Below are 15,511 nucleotides of genomic sequence, written 5' to 3'. Positions count from 1 at the left end.
TTAACGTTAGAATGGGTTCCTCCTCCCCGCCGTGATTTGATTCTGAGTGGAATACATTGTGTAAAAGGGAAGAGCTTGGGCACGCAGCCGTGGTGGGTGAGAGATTCAGGTAGCTGAATTGTTCACTCTTCGTTCCATAAAGAATTCAGCACTCTTTTCTTTCTGATTTTTTTTTTTTATTTGTTATTATTTATACATTAAATTATATTTTTAAATGTAGCATTTCTCACTAATCTATTAGAAAGGATATCCTTACCAATCCTGCATAAAAGTTGCAACCTTTTCAGGACCAAAAGACTCACCAGACTCAACTGGCCATGGCTAACCTGTCAGCCAGCACAGCTGTCATTGTAGCTTGGGGTTGAAAATTTCACAGTATTATAACATCAACCGTTCAAATTAAATCTCCTCCCCTTCCAAAAATTTTGTTTAAATTCTAAAAGGATCTAAAAATCAAAGTCCAAATTAGAAATTACTCTTAATATTTCGCGGATAGGACAGACGGTTGCACAGGTTCGACAGGGCGAACACAATTGAGATCGAGCCAGTGCAGTCGAGGACCCGCGAACATATATAGAAGATAACGAAATCGGTGGAGAAATTGCGAAGCTCGGCGAATCGACGCGACGGGCGGCGTTAATTAAAAACGGAGTTCCACGATCATTTGTTTTTTGCTTCTTTTATTCCCTAAAATATCATATACTATTGTGGTAACTTTCGCACTTTCATACGATCTGAGAAATTCGAGCATTGATTCTGATTTTTGATTTGAGCACTCAATCGTAATACGTTAAAATTGTAAAGCGTAACGGAAATTGATATCTGGACGAGCAACTGGTACCTGGAAAAGCACATGCAAGATGAATAAGTTTGGTGAGTCGGCTTGTTTTACTACAAAATCATATATTTGAACGTCATTTGTTGGGTGTATAGAATATAAAAGAATCGTTTACATTATCAAGGCACTTAGGGTTCTATTCATTAGGCTAGAAAAGAATGAATTATTTCTGTAAAGTCATGTGATTGCTCTCTTTCGGCGCTTAACACTAGGGTAGATTCATAATACAGAGGGACTACTTTTTGGACGGACGATACGATACAGTCAAAGTCTGTGGTTTTACAATTATTCGAGCAATTACTAAGTTAATTCGATTTCATAAGGCACAATGGCTTCTTGCTTTGTACTCAACTACAAATCGATTGTGGAATGTCAAGGGGACATTGCCATCACACCCAAAAACAAAACCAAAAGCGGACACAGCCAGGCTCTCGAACGTGTTCCGGCAGACGGAGACATCCTTCGGAATGGACATAGAAATGGAAATGGAGGAGTTGCCCGAGTGCTGAGACAGTTACTGCCCACCGCTACTGCCCTGAAATGACTATGAAAAATGTGTGAAAAATATTTTTTGTGCCCCTGTCCAGCTCTCTACCTATGGCCATGGTTGGTTTTTAATGAAAAAAGCTGGAGATTTCTTTTTTGCCCTGGCCGAGGAGACCAAGTGGCTGACAAACTGGTTCCTGCGGCGCATACAAAAAGTTCTCAGGGTACAGATAATAAAAATTCAAGCGCATATGATAATCAAGGCGCAAAAAACAAAGAGCGGAAAAAACGGCAGCATCATCGGCATATACATTTAATTCAGGCAAAAAACGAAGCGAAAAAAACGGACCATCGACGCGATTTAATATAAGAAAAACACGACGGCAGGCGTTGAATTTTTTGTGCCATCCGTTGGCTGGCAGTAAAAAAGGTGTACATGCGACGCAAACAACCTTCAGCTTGGACCTGGATGGACCTCCCCGATGGGTGTAGGTACGGGGCCTAACTGGGTTCCGATGTTAACAGGTTTGCGATCGCAACGCACACACACAGCTGCGCGACTTCACGGACATTAGAGAGAATCTCCGAAGGAGCAAAAGAATGGCAATAGCGTTTCCGTAATCTGAGCGGAGTAGGCGCGGCTGTTTGCGCTTTTCTGCCGCTGCTCTTGCTTCTGCTTTTGCTTCTGCTGTTGCTTCTGCTGCTGCCGCCTTTGATAGAAATGACAAATAACCAGATTCATTGTAATAGATTATGTCTACAACTTAATCGCCTTGCAGATAAATGATGACAATGCTCAAAGGGAGCCTGGCTGGCTGTGGCAGCTCGTTTTGTTTTTGGGTGTCAATTTTGTGTCTGTCTTGCTTTGTAGTTGTCGTCTATGTGTATATATCTTTTGTGAAGAGATTTTATGTGAGTTGCGTTTGGACGGAAGTTGGAATTAGTTATTTGGCATGCGGCTGCTTAACTAAACCTATACAGCAGGGTGAGGGTAAGCCCGATTAGGCCCACCACCAGTCCCAGCGCGGACTGCAGACCCGAGGCGCCGGCCAGCCGACACTTGAACATATCGTAGCGGGTCTCCTTATCGGCCACTATATTCTGGTACTCGGCCTCCACGAGCTGGCCGTCGTAGTAGGTGATGAGATCCTCGAAGGGATACTCGTAGCCCTGCAGGCACTCGCACTTGTAGCCGCCGGTTTCATAGCCACGACCCATGATGGGAACGCACTGAAAATGAAATAATAAAAAATATAAAAATATAAATAATTTATTATTTTTTTTTTTTAATATTTTTAAGAAATGTTTCTTTCATAGGATCATATAATATAATTATTAATAATTCTAATTTTATATTAATTTAATCGGGATTATTACTTTAAGCGAAAAAATGAAAGGAATTATTTTTATTTAGAATAATTTATTAATTATTTTTTGAGTTTTATTTTTTGATCGCGCAAAGAATAATTATTATTTTGAGCGTAAAAATAATAATTAAAAAATAAAGTTTTTATAATTTAATAATTATCAACACTCTAAAAATATTTTATTATTTATAATATTTTTGTAACAATTTTTTTAATTGTTATTTTATTAATTATTCTTTGAGCGATCAAATAAATCAAAAAAAAATATTTTAAAATCAATAATAAGAACCACTAAACATAAATTTTTAAGTTTTTTCACTTATAGTGATTACGATTCCTGCTATAAATTTAATTTATAAATTTAAGCTCTCAAGGGGCAGAATATCTAAGCAAAAATATACTTGAAAAAATTTTACTCACGTAGGATGACTGTTCGTCGCACTTGTGCGTATCCTTAAAGGCATTCGGCGTATAGTACATGTCCGGGCACTGGTTAATGTCCAGCTGCAGCATGTCCATGGAGACGGCCACCACACCCCTGCACAGAGCAAACAAATTAAGTCAGTTTAATTGCTCGAATTTGCATCACAATGCCAACAGGAGTCAGGAGCCACAAGCCAGAAGTTAGGCTGTCTTGTCAACACTCCAAAATTAGACAATCAAATCCGGGGCATTTGCATGTGAATGGAACTGGGATAGGGATCCGAGAAGTGGAAGTGGGACTGCGCCCTAAAAAGGGGTTTGAGCGGCCCGCGACGGCGGCACGCAGCGGACCGGCCCAACGAGTATATCAACCCCACCCCTGGGCCACATCCATCCCCTCTGCTCGTACTCACTTGAATTCCAGCTTGACTTTGAGGCTGTCCCAGCCAAAGAAGGGCGCCGCATAGGTCACCAGCCACTTCTTCACGTATCCGTCGCAGTCGAACTGCGGCTGCGTCCAGTAGCCGTGCTTGATGTTGGCCGCCCTGTAGAAGTTGGGGTAGTGCTCGTACTTCTGCTGGTATTCACCTGTCTCGTTGTGCCGGATCTTGATCTTCATGTAGAAGGTCTCCAGGTCGTCAAAGTTGGTGTTCCAACGCTGCTTGAGGAACTTGAAGTACTTCTTCTCGGTGTAGATTTCGTGCGTTTTGTTGATGCGCGCCAGGTCCTCCACCTTGAACTTGCGCGTGTTGAGCTCCGTCTTGTAGGCATAGGGTGCGAAGTAGGTGCGATTGGTGAACTTGTTTCGCTCCCAGAGCGTCGATGCGGACCACACCTTGCTGTCGCCCAGGACAATGGCCAGGGTCTCGCCGATCATTTGGTCCTCTGTCAGTGGCTTGTCGGCCACACGCTTGCCGGAGTACACCTCGTTGGGATCGGATACCTGCCAGCAGACGGAGGAATTTGGCTCTTAGTTTTCAAGTTGGGAGCAAGGTTTTGTGTTTTAACTTCAATTTGGGGGCCCTGTTTCCCCCAGCATTTCAATGCCAACACACAGAGATCGAGCTGAAGGCAGGCTCTCATCCCCATAATTTCCCTTGCTGCTGCTGCGGCTGGCCTTTAATGAAGACGACGCCTTGTGGCGAACCCGTTTTTCGTGTCCTCAGCGCTCAAACTAATGAATTTAGCATTTGGTAATGGTTTGACACTGAATATTTAATTCACGCCGAAGCGGCTGGCAACGCAGAAACATCAGCAGAAACTGGCATTGCAGGAAATTCGAGGAAGTTGAATTACGCGTGGAAAATTATAATTTACACTTGAGAAGTTTTCAAGAGCCGCCGTCGAAGGCTCTTAATAGGTGTCGGGTTATCAATTATTGCTCTTCATTTAGCGTGAAGGCGAGCAGCGCTGGGAACGCATCATCTGGACCGTCGGCTTACCTGCAGGAAGGCGCTGATAAAGTTGGCCAGTCGCACGGCCATCTTGGCTTCGTTCTCGAACTGCTCCTGGGCGCCGAAGCTGACATCGCCGCGCAGAATCAGATCCTGCGGATGGAAGCTGCAACAACGAGGTCACAATTGATTTGAGTAACTAAAAATCCCAGAAAACTCACTTCTTGCACGTGCGGAAGTTCACGCCATGTATGAACTTTAGAGCCTGGTCTATGTTCAGGTGCTCCGCGTGGAGAGCCCTCGAGCCGGTGGTGTAGTTCTGGTACTCCGGGTGCCTGTCCATGTACTTCTGCCGTATGTGATAGGGCGCCTTCTCCCACTGAATGGGCAGCTTTTGGATCCCTAAACGAATAAGGTAGGGTCAATAAGTAGCTCAGGAATGTAATCTTGCTCTCCGAAACATACAGCCAATACTGAGACAGTCGTACTCGTTGTAGTACTGCTCCGCCGAGGCCCGCTCCACGATCTCGCCCAGATAGGGCCTTCGCACAACGTTCGGCAGCCTGAAGCCCGGCTTACAGCGACATTGGTAGCCGCCGCGTCGGAAGCCCCATCCCTGAAGCGGCTCACATTCCGTTGTTTCCTTTTTACAGCGCGCAGTGTCCGCGAAGTGATTTGGTCCCTTATTGCCTTCGCCCAGGGGACACTGGTTGATGTCTATGCGTTCAAAGTCCATCTCCAGCACCGAAACGGCAGTGTATCTGGGGGTTAAGAGGGTTAGGACCACGGCGGACATGACCATTACAGCAACTACGCTTACTTGGGGTACTCTATGTGCCGGAACTGGGTGTGGCGGGGGTAGATATCCGCAATGGGCACCACGGCGGCCACCAGCCACTTGTTGGATCGCCCACAGTCGAAGTACGGCCGCGTGAACTTGATAGGACCCTGGTTTTCCTCAGAGCCAGGCGGTCCATGGAAGGTGTACGTCTCGTTTGTGTTGTTCGCGTAGCGAATTTCCACCTGGTAGGTGATCTTCGTGTCGTGCCGCCCCTCCACGTTATCCGGCAGCCAGGCGCGGTACCACTCGTTGATCTTGTACAGGTCGTGCGTGTAGTCCTTCGATATAGAGTCGGGGTGGTGGGCGCCCAGGTCCTGCACATCGAAGGTGTTCCACGTGGAGATCTTCTGCAGGTGGATGGGGTCGTTGAAGTCGTCCAGCCGGAAGGTGCGGGGCCCGAACCTCGGGAAGGTCTTGTTGAAGAAGCCGCGGTACGAGGAGGAGTACGAGCTGTTGGGCGAGAAGTACACGGCCGAGGCGTTGATATGCGGGTTGGCGGAGACATCGGCCACCGTGGAGAGGAAGTAGTACATCATGCCCGGGTCGTAGGTGTCGTTGATGGCGGGCCGAATGAAGCGCGACTGCAGGATGTAGCTCCAGAAGAAGCTCCTGCTCAGCGCCATGTTCTGCAGATGCAGCAGCGCCGTCCGATTGGGGAACACCGGGTTCACATTGACCTCCTTGATGTCCGGCTTGTGGGAGACCGCGTCCAGGGGCATGAACAGGTCCGAGTGGTGCTGGATGGGGCAGTTGTCGGCGTTCACCTTGTCGAACTGGCGCTTGATCTCGTCGAAGGCGTCCCGCGCCTGCCACTCGTGCTGGGCGAACACGCCCACGGCGAGCACCAGCATGAAAAGCAGGTAGCTGCGCCCCAAAATCGACGAGGGGAACATGTTGTTCGTCTGCACACAAATAACACAAGTAACACTTTCAACAAAGTTAAAAACAAAACATAAAATGAGATTCTAGGGCGTGTCTCACGCCAAGCCAAGATTAGTAATTGAAAATTGTGTTTGCACTTGTTGGAACTACGCCCTCGCAGTGTTGCCAGATGAAAACAGTGCTGCCAGATGAAGACAGTGTTGCCAGATGAAAAATTGGATCTCCCCCTAAAAAATCTCAAAAAGTTGGAATATCCCCAACAAATTTAGTTTTCTCCTAAAGCCTAGTACTCTGACGAGAAAAGCCCGCTGTATAAATTAGACAGCGGAATCGCTGTTTATTTCGCTACCGAGCTAGTGTGACCAAAAAAAATTAAGGAAAGTCCTGAAATGCCATGAAAATGTACTTTTTATGGCGTTTAAGGATTTTCTTTGGTCACACAGGACAGCTGTTTGTAAACAAATATTCAAAAAAAATATTTAAAATATTAATAAATATGGCATTAAAATGTCCTTTGTGGATTAAATTCCATATTATGGTCTTCCCCTTGTCAGCCCCTATCAATGCCGCCTTTTTCCTTCAACTTTTCCTCCATTAGGGGTGTCTAAATAAATCAAATGAATTATTTAGACAGCGCGATATCAGCTGTTTACTATCTTGATCTGGCAACGCCATTCAATTTTCGCAGGCTTTATTTTCGTCGTCAGAGTACCGAAAAAAACGACGTGTCTAAAAGTTCTTCTTCTTTTTTTTCGACACCGTTTTTTTTATATGGAGTTTGGCCGCTGTCTAAATTTATACAGCGGTTTTTTCTCGTCAGAGTACTAGGCTTAAAAATGAAATAATTCAGTCAATTTCATAATTTTAAAGGAGAAACATATTTTTGTTACTTTATTTTTATGTTTTTTTTATAGATATGCATTGAAAACATCTTGTCAAATCTCGGTTTTGTAAACTTCTTCGATCCCAAAAAGATTTTACATTTGTTCAGGTAATTCAAAGTTGTTGCAATTGTATATATATTTAAAAGAAAAGTGTACCTTTTTTTAGATTTAATCGATTTTTTTCTGAAAATATCGAAAATAATCGGTTCAGTGAGAATCGATTTTTTCCAGCTCTTTCATATATAAATATGGTGCATGGCTTGGATGAGTGGGTTGAAAACTGGGCTAAACAAAAACAATCACCTGTTAAAACTGTTTAAATCGATTTCTTAGAAAATAAAATGTTTTAATTATAACCGCAGAAAGAGATGCTAATCCTGATGCAGGAGAAGTCAAATAATAATTTAACAATGTAGCCTAAAATTATTTGTAACAGAACTATATTTATAATATTTGGGCAAAGAATTTGGAAAGAAATTTGTTGCTTTTCGTTGGCTTAGAAGCATTTTTAAATAATATAATAATTTTTAAAAATATTTTTCCTCATTTCTGTTGATATCTCGAAACAAACAGTATTGTAAGGCGACCAAATTGGTGTTGGCTAGCGACTTATCGGTTATCGGATTTTGCTATCGAACTGGCGGGACCGAAATGAGTTTAAATTTTAACAAAAATCTAAATATTTATTTAGATGCCGTTAAATCAAGCCACATGTGCCAGTTGGGGACACTTGGCACTTTGCCAACGTATTGTAAAGCATTGCTCTTTAAATCTGACCCTTTTTGAGCACAGGTTACGAGGCTAAAACAATTCGTTTCAAGTTTATTCAATATGTGTCCTAGTGGGCTGTAACGGCTTGCACATGGTTCATTAATTCAATATTGCAAATCTGCCCGGCTTTCCACGTGGTAAACGGGAAATCGAATTCAGATGGTAACGTTGAGCGGCGTATGTGGGATTTGGTAAAAGGGCATTTTCTTATATTTAAATAATATAATTTAAAAATACACATATATTTTTATCAATTTTTGTTTATTGACAATAATAAAGTAAATTTTTAAAATTAAGATAGTATAAACTATATCTGAAAACTGACACAAAAAAATATTGGACTATTAAATATTGTTCTTGGGACCCATTTTTATTTAGTTAAATAATATTATTATTGGTTATTAGTTTGTATGTCCCCTTTCCTGCTACCCTGCTCTGTGACCCTTTTAGGCGACACACAACACCCCACCAGCATTATTGAAGCCGCTCCTGTGATAGGGATTGAATTAATCCGGATTCGGGTCAGCACCCAGAGCAGCTATTTTGGCAACTTTGCGGCTGTGGTCACAGCTTGTGGCTTTCGTCCCTGGAGCAATGGCCATTTCCTGGCGCTATCGTCCAGCGTCAATCTGTTGTGGTCACCCTGCTCCTGCGCTCCTGCTTCGCTGTCGCTTCCTGTCCCTCGTTGCTCTTCCTCTGTCGCCACCTGCGCTAAATGACACGAATTAGTGGACGAGAGATGTAACCCCTGCCCTCCTGGTGCCCTCGATGCACCACTTTCCATTACATTGCAGCGTCCACGTCCTGGCCATTTCGCCTTGGTTATTTATTACACCTGTCGTTTCTGTTTTGCCTTTGTTTTCTTCCCGGCCAGGTGAGTGGGCAGCGAGGGGGCAGGGAGACCGGTGCGGGGGCATGTTTTTTGCCAGTTGGATTGCCCTGGGATCCTCCGGCGGCTCCTGGCTCCTACAAACTAAAATTCGGCACAAACATAATTTCCAGTTTGGCGACTGACATTTCCGTACGCGTGTGGATGTGGGTGTCCGTCTGTGTTTGTCTGAGCTCTTGCATCTGCATCAGTATCTGTATCTGTGTCTGTGTCTGTGTTTGTATCCGTATCTGCATCGGTGTGGCATAATGCAGATAAATCTACGCGCCTCTCGCACTGTTTTATTTTCCACGTGGGAATCACTGGGACTGCACAGAGAATAATTTATAAATTCTTGAACAATAATGTATATAAATAAATTCACATTTTAAAAATCAAAGTAATGCAATATAAATATTTAAAACAAAATATTACGATGTATTTAAAATTTAAGTTATTAAATACTAAATGTCGCAATCAATTTATAAGCAATTTTATTTCATAAAAAATAATATATAAAAAGTGTACCAAATCTTAACATACCTTTCGAAAAAACTTTATACATATATCTATTTTTTAGCTCCTAATTTAAAGTTTTATACATAAGTATTTGAATAGCCCAAGTCAAATTTGTAGTTAAAAGTAGTATGTACATTTTTAAGTTATATGTACTTAATTTTTCTCTGTGCATTTACTTTATTCTGGCCTCTTTTCGCAGCTCTCTTGGGTTTTGTTTTAGATGGCCCATTCGCTTTTTGTTTTCGTTAGCACCGGCTACTGTAATTGATTGTTGTGTAAATTCCGTTATTGTTGCTGTTTTTGCTGCTTTCGTTGCCGTCCTAAATGACCATGGCAATTGCTTTGTGCCAACTACTGCCGGGGGGAGATAGTTTTCCTGGGGGCCGGGGAGCAGGATTATTGGATATAGTGGGTAGGACCCGCCAGGAGATTTGGCAACGTTGCATGGCAGATAACGTTTTAATTCGGCCATGTGCCAGGGCATTAAAAGTTTCGCAATTCGGGATTGAACGAGTTTAGGATATTTGAAAGTTTCACAGCAACTGATGTAAAATTATAAAAGTCCCTCGTCCCCCGAAAATGGCAGTTACCAGTAACAACTGTATTGAGAAGAGAATGTACTGTTTTTTTTTTTAATATTTACATACCTTATTAATGTTTCTAGAGATTTCGCTATTTTTGAAATAATATTTCAACTATTTAAAACTGATAATTATTAAATTTTAATTATAATATAGCTATTTCAAGATATTTATTTCAATAAGAAAATTTTAATTATAATATAGCTATTTCAAGATATTTATTTCAATAAGAAAAGCTCTTGATAAAAATATTATTTTTTAAATAAATCACAACTTGAATTTTAAGCTTTCTTTTTGCAAAACTTCCCTATAAACTCAAGGATTTAATGATAAGAAATTGCATATATATTATTTTGTTACTTTTAATTCATAAAATCACAGAAAAATAGCTGCTGGGGGCTAACTTGTGATAATATTTATCAGGCCCAGAGCCAAAACGGTCTCCATTTTGCGCAAAAATAGCTTTCTAAGTCCAAGGCGAGGGTTCAAAAACCCAGCGAAACAAAAAGCGCAGCGAGATAAATACAGAACCAACGTGAAATAAAACATCTTAGAATGCCAGACAACGGACAGCAATTTAAACAAAATCAAACATAAATGGCTGGGCGTAAATATAATAAAACAAAAGCGAGCGTAGACAATGCCGGACAATGACAAGAGCAGCGGACAGCGGACAGCAGACGACGGACAGTGGACCAACGGACAAACGGACATGGAGCTGGGCACAGACGTGGACATATGCAAAGCAGCCGCCCTCGAATGCGATCCAAAGCGATCGCATTTTGGGCAGAAAAGCGAAATGAAGTGGAGAGTGTGGAGTCCAAATGTGGATGTGCCTGTACGTCAGCAATCCCATCCAACCCAATCCGATCCAATCGCCAGGCAGGGCGAGCACCACCGCATACAAAAGCGGCCTAACACAGCGCAGAAATGTTTTTTGTCAAGGGTGAATGACCCAGAATCAAAATCCACAAAGTCGTCGACGTTGCTGCTGCTGCCTGTTGGCTGGCTGACTGGCTGACTGTTTGCCTGCTCCTGCCCCTCGGCTTTGTGCACCTCCTCATCCTCGCATGAGTCCTCATGCAGCAGCAACAGCGGCAGCAGAGTCTTCGTGCGTTTGGCTCGTTTCAGTTTTCGTCATCCTCGGCCACGCCGCACCTCTCGCTTTCTGCATCATTTTGTACGAGCATTTCGCTCTGGTCGGGGCCCACGCCCACTCCCCGCCTGCACCAGGGCCAGCCCCCTGTTATGATTGCCGTTGCCAGACGATAACCCAGCCAAAAAGCAAAAATCGCAAAATACAAATACAACAAACGAAACAAAAAAAAAAAAGAAGAGCAATACTAAATAAAAAAGCACACAAAAAGCAACAAATAAAATGCTAAGAGCAACGAATTTGAACATTTTTGCAGCATTGCACACACGCGACTCCCGCTCGCTCGCTCAGCCAGACAGTCTGAGAGATACCAAATGCGGCCCACTCGCAGATACAGATACATCTACGGATACAGATACAGCCACAGATACAAGCACTGCTCTGGCAACTCTCTCCGCATTTTCTAAAGCCCCCAAGTGTTATCGGGCAACCCGAGATGCGCTAATTGCCATTGTGTTTGCCGTAGATACGCGTTCCTTGAGCCTTCGAGCAATGCCTTCAAATCATTCCACACTTGTCCTCTGTAGAGACTTTATCAGACATGGATTCGACATTAAAAATATATATTTATATATTTATAAACAATTGGTATTAAGAAACTGTAAGAATCATCGGCCAAGGAGTTTCGTTTTTATAAGTAAGATTACTTTACTGTTTTTGAACTCTGCTTTTTTAAAATTGTTGGTATTGATAATTCATATAAAAATTTGGTTCCAAATTTAAACTTTGATTCTAAAGACTTTTCTTTACAATTTTCTGAAAAAAACTGTTTTTAAAAACAAGATAAATTACAGCACAATAAATGTATTATTTACTATATCAGCCTTATTTAGAGAAATACTTATTTATGAAATAAAATAGGACAAACTTACTGGCTATCTATTTCCTTTAAAGAAATCTCTGATTTTCTTCAAGTGCAGTTTCGTACAAAGCGGCAATTAAAGTTGACCCAAGACGATGTCGACAAGAACCTGAAGCCCGCTCGAGGCTCGCTTGTTCGCCTCGTCCTGTCACCTAATTTCCGTTTTAGAAAACATGTCCTCTGCCCCGGCCAAGAGCCACTTGAGGACCCGACCCCTATGCCGTTCCCGTCTTCGTCTCTTTACCATTCCGATCCTGTCTGGGGCTGTCCTGCGAGGCCAACGTCTGACTACAACTAGTTCTGTCAGTCGGAGGACGAAGGACGGCAACGACGACGACAGCAGCAAATAATTTTGTAATTCAATTGTTGTCCTTCTGCGCATATGGCGTGTGTGTCGACAGAGTCCTACGGCAGGTTCCCTGGGCTAGCAGCAGCAGCAGCAGCAAGGCAAGTGGCCGCCTAGCCAGACGGCTGTTCGACTGCCGGTCCTTTGACTTGTCCTGCTCCCGTTTCGAGGACCTACGACAATAGCAAAAGTTTCCGAGCACAACCGGAAAAGAAATGGCCGACAAGCAGCGCCGACCCCGGTCCGTTGCCTCGGCTCCTGAGCAGAACTTTCAGAAAATTGCAGTCGTTGTGTCCTGCCTGCCCCAGCCCCTGCACCTGCACCCTTCTGAGCTGCTCTAGCCGGCTCTTTCCTGTTCTATCCACTCTGCTTCCTGCGCCTCAGTTGGCAAACAGTTTTCACGTTAGCTACCTGCTGTAAAGCCCAAAGTGGCAACATTTTCCTAGATCCATACATGGCGAAAAAGTGTTGCTACTAGAAAATATTTACTTAAATATTTTATAGAAAACTGTTCTTAGATAATAGCTAAACAATAAATGAATTGTGCTTTTAAAAAAACCAATAACAGAATTTTAAGTTAATTCATACTCTCTTATTTTTCCCCGTGTCTGTCTGGTATTTATGCCAGACCCAAACTTTAGCATAATGCACAAACTTATGCCGTTTGTTCTGTTTGGAAAATGTTTGGGATCTGAAAGCCGAGACTTTTAATTAGGGCCTGGCATAAAGTACTTGAACAGCGAAAGGATGATCACACCAGGAGGCTTGAGGTGTCAGTGGCAGATGGACTGCCCGGATCTGGGATGGACTCTGGACATCGGCCTGCTTTCATCATCATCATCGATGGCCGGGCAAAAGTTTTTCCCATGGCTGCCGCTCATCGCTTATCCGCCATGTAATTTATGCGTATTAATTTCATCTCTGGCCTATCCGGCTTCCTGTCCCTGCCATGGCACAATGCAAATTGGTTCGATCCTTTCTGCGCCTCGTTATGCGTTTTGGATTGGATGGTCCTCGTTCCATGCCAGTCGCCATAATCCATCCGTTGTCCGCTGTCGCTGCGGTCCGGTCCGGTCATTGCATCCCAACTGGCATATTGACCGGCACAAAAGATACGGCGTGGCAGAGAAAAAAATATAAATAAAACAAGGAAAGGATTCCCTCGCTCTCGCTCCTTGGCGAGGACAATGGCGATGCAGAATGCATCGCAGAAGCCGCTCAATCGCTGCGCCATTATTCGCATTATAATGCCATTCCGATATGTATGTAAATAAACAACAAAAGTGGAAGGCTCGGCCAGGGCTTGTGTTCTAATTGCCGGCAAGGACCTGCCTGGATCCGACTGCCTGATGCCCGGCATCCTGCTAGGCTGGACATGCAATTGCGTTGCAGTCGCTGGCATTGTTCCAGGCCCCGCTTAAGGGTTGAGTTTCAAGTTCTGCACTCGTCGGGGTTATCGCACGATTACAAAAGATTTCCTACTCTCTGGTCAGCTTCAGCTTTAGCTGAATCGGATTCGGATTCGGATTCGGAATCCTGAGTACAGCATGGCGAAAAGGCACAACTTGCAGCGGAAGTCGAGCGTACGTTTCGTCAGCTGCCCCAGAAGGGGAGAGGAGCACTGGAGGGGTTGGCTTGAGATTTATCTAGGAGATACTTTATGCAGCAGCTGTGCCGGAGTTTGGGGGACATTAATCACCGGGCCCCGCTCGAAACTTTGACCTCCGCGCTGCGTGTGAATCAAAGTCGTTCATCAGCAATATCCGGCTCCATTCACGCGTTTTCTATAAAATATTGCTGGCTGGTTAGAACCATAACTTTATACATATCTCTGAACGATCTAAGATATATATTTCTTTGTGAATCCTTTGTTCTCTGCGGTTTTCTTTAGTAAAAACAACTATTTATCGAACTTCTGTTGTTGTTTTTCCTCGTGTTTGACCTTCTGAGCTGTCATTGACCCCGCTACGGTGTGTGAGGCCAACTGCATCGCGGCATTGCGGGAAGGGATGTAGGGCTGAGCGGTCTCATTATACATAATGTACAAGCGAGTCCTGCGCCACTTATTCCTGGTAGCAGCATGTGCTGCCAGTCGCGTTCCCATTCCGCCTTTGTTTTACCTCGCAAATGATTACAACACGTACACTTGAAACTTAGAATGCACACCACTCGCACACACACACGTTGCTCGGCACACTCGCCTGCACTCGAAAACACTCACTCGGCCGTACTGACCTATTCCTCTGAAAACGCTGGTTGGCCTGTCCCGACCCGGCCTGTCTGGTGGCAAATGGCTCAAGCAGGGAGCCCGGAACGATTCTCGAGAGCGAGCCAAGCGTAAACGTTTAAAGTTCCCATTGTTTTTGTCCACGGATCTAATGTGGGCGGGATGCAGGGCGGTAGGCGGGCTCAAGGCAATTTAATGGATGGGATAATGAATAGGTATGCATGCATGCTTTGATCTGGCTCGCTGATGAAGGCATAAACATAAGCTATACTTCCGACAAGATCTTTAGGCCCAAAGGTGGGGTATTACAAGCATCTCTAGGCCAGGCCATATAAGGTATAAGAGGGCTTAATGCGTTCTTTGGTAATCTTAGTTACTTAACATCATTAATGGAGGGGAAAGAGTGCTCTCCAGAATCTCCTCCGATGCACATTTATCAGTTGCACTAGTGTCAGCTTTCTGCAGCGGCGAACTGCAGTTCTTGGATGAAGCCAAGTGCAGGGCCCGCAAATATGATCCCCCGATCGAGATTAGTGACACTTGAGTGCGCGGCATTCTGTGTCTCAAGCTCTCAATCCCTTACAAAATGTTTTAACACCTCGTTGAGCTTACAAAGGCTGCTGGCTGCGGCCAAGACTCGGGATCCTGCACCTGAAAATCGATATTTGGACAGAAGGTTAAAGATGGAGGGAAGGAAGGAGCAGCCCGGCGAGAAAATAAAATATGAACGGCCTGCCAACACCTTGGCGCAGACGGACGGGACGGGGGACCGGGGGTATTGAATGTAATTAAAAGGAGTTGGATTACACGTGTCGGTGTCGCAGAAGGGAGGCTCCTTGGCGTTGCCGGAGGACCCCGCACAAAGGGAGATGCCTCTGCATGCAAAAGCAAAACAAAGCGAACGGGGGAAAAACGTTTGGGGAGACGACAGAGTCCTTCTTCCTTTCACTTAGCACACAAGTGAAGCGCTCGCTCCGTCTCTCTTCTGACTGAGCGACTCTCCAAAATGCACTTTAAATGGCAGTTTCCGGTCACACGCATGCACACTCACAGCCACAAGCCACAT

The 15,511-nt window shown here is 44.2% G+C and overlaps 2 protein-coding genes across 4 annotated transcripts in view; one reads left to right on the top strand and one right to left on the bottom strand.

Moving 5' to 3' along the window:
* The first annotated feature begins 373 nt into the window (after positions 1-373).
* Positions 374-15,511, top strand: part of Syp (synaptotagmin binding cytoplasmic RNA interacting protein) — a 58,173-nt gene continuing 43,035 nt past the window's right edge. For 2 of the 3 annotated variants that reach the window (XM_017162002.3, XM_041774376.2), the window contains exon 1: positions 374-873. In XM_017162002.3, coding sequence (XP_017017491.3) covers positions 861-873 — 13 coding nt within the window. In that variant the 5' untranslated portion in view covers positions 374-860. The remainder of the gene's footprint in view (positions 874-15,511) is intronic. The other variant, XM_041774377.2, reaches the window with a different exon arrangement.
* On the bottom strand, positions 879-6,383 carry LOC108071300 (uncharacterized). Its single transcript, XM_017162000.3, has 7 exons — positions 5,329-6,383; positions 4,974-5,269; positions 4,730-4,910; positions 4,557-4,674; positions 3,528-4,057; positions 3,112-3,229; positions 879-2,554 (listed from the first exon to the last, which is right to left on the bottom strand). The coding sequence occupies exons 1-7, from the start codon at positions 6,240-6,242 to the stop codon at positions 2,288-2,290; spliced, it is 2,424 nt and encodes an 807-aa protein (XP_017017489.1). The 5' UTR covers positions 6,243-6,383; the 3' UTR covers positions 879-2,287.

Source organism: Drosophila kikkawai, chromosome 3R (genome assembly GCF_030179895.1).
Source record: "Drosophila kikkawai strain 14028-0561.14 chromosome 3R, DkikHiC1v2, whole genome shotgun sequence".
In the NCBI taxonomy this organism is placed as follows: domain Eukaryota; kingdom Metazoa; phylum Arthropoda; class Insecta; order Diptera; family Drosophilidae; genus Drosophila; species Drosophila kikkawai.
This window is presented reverse-complemented; position numbering and strand designations above follow the sequence as displayed.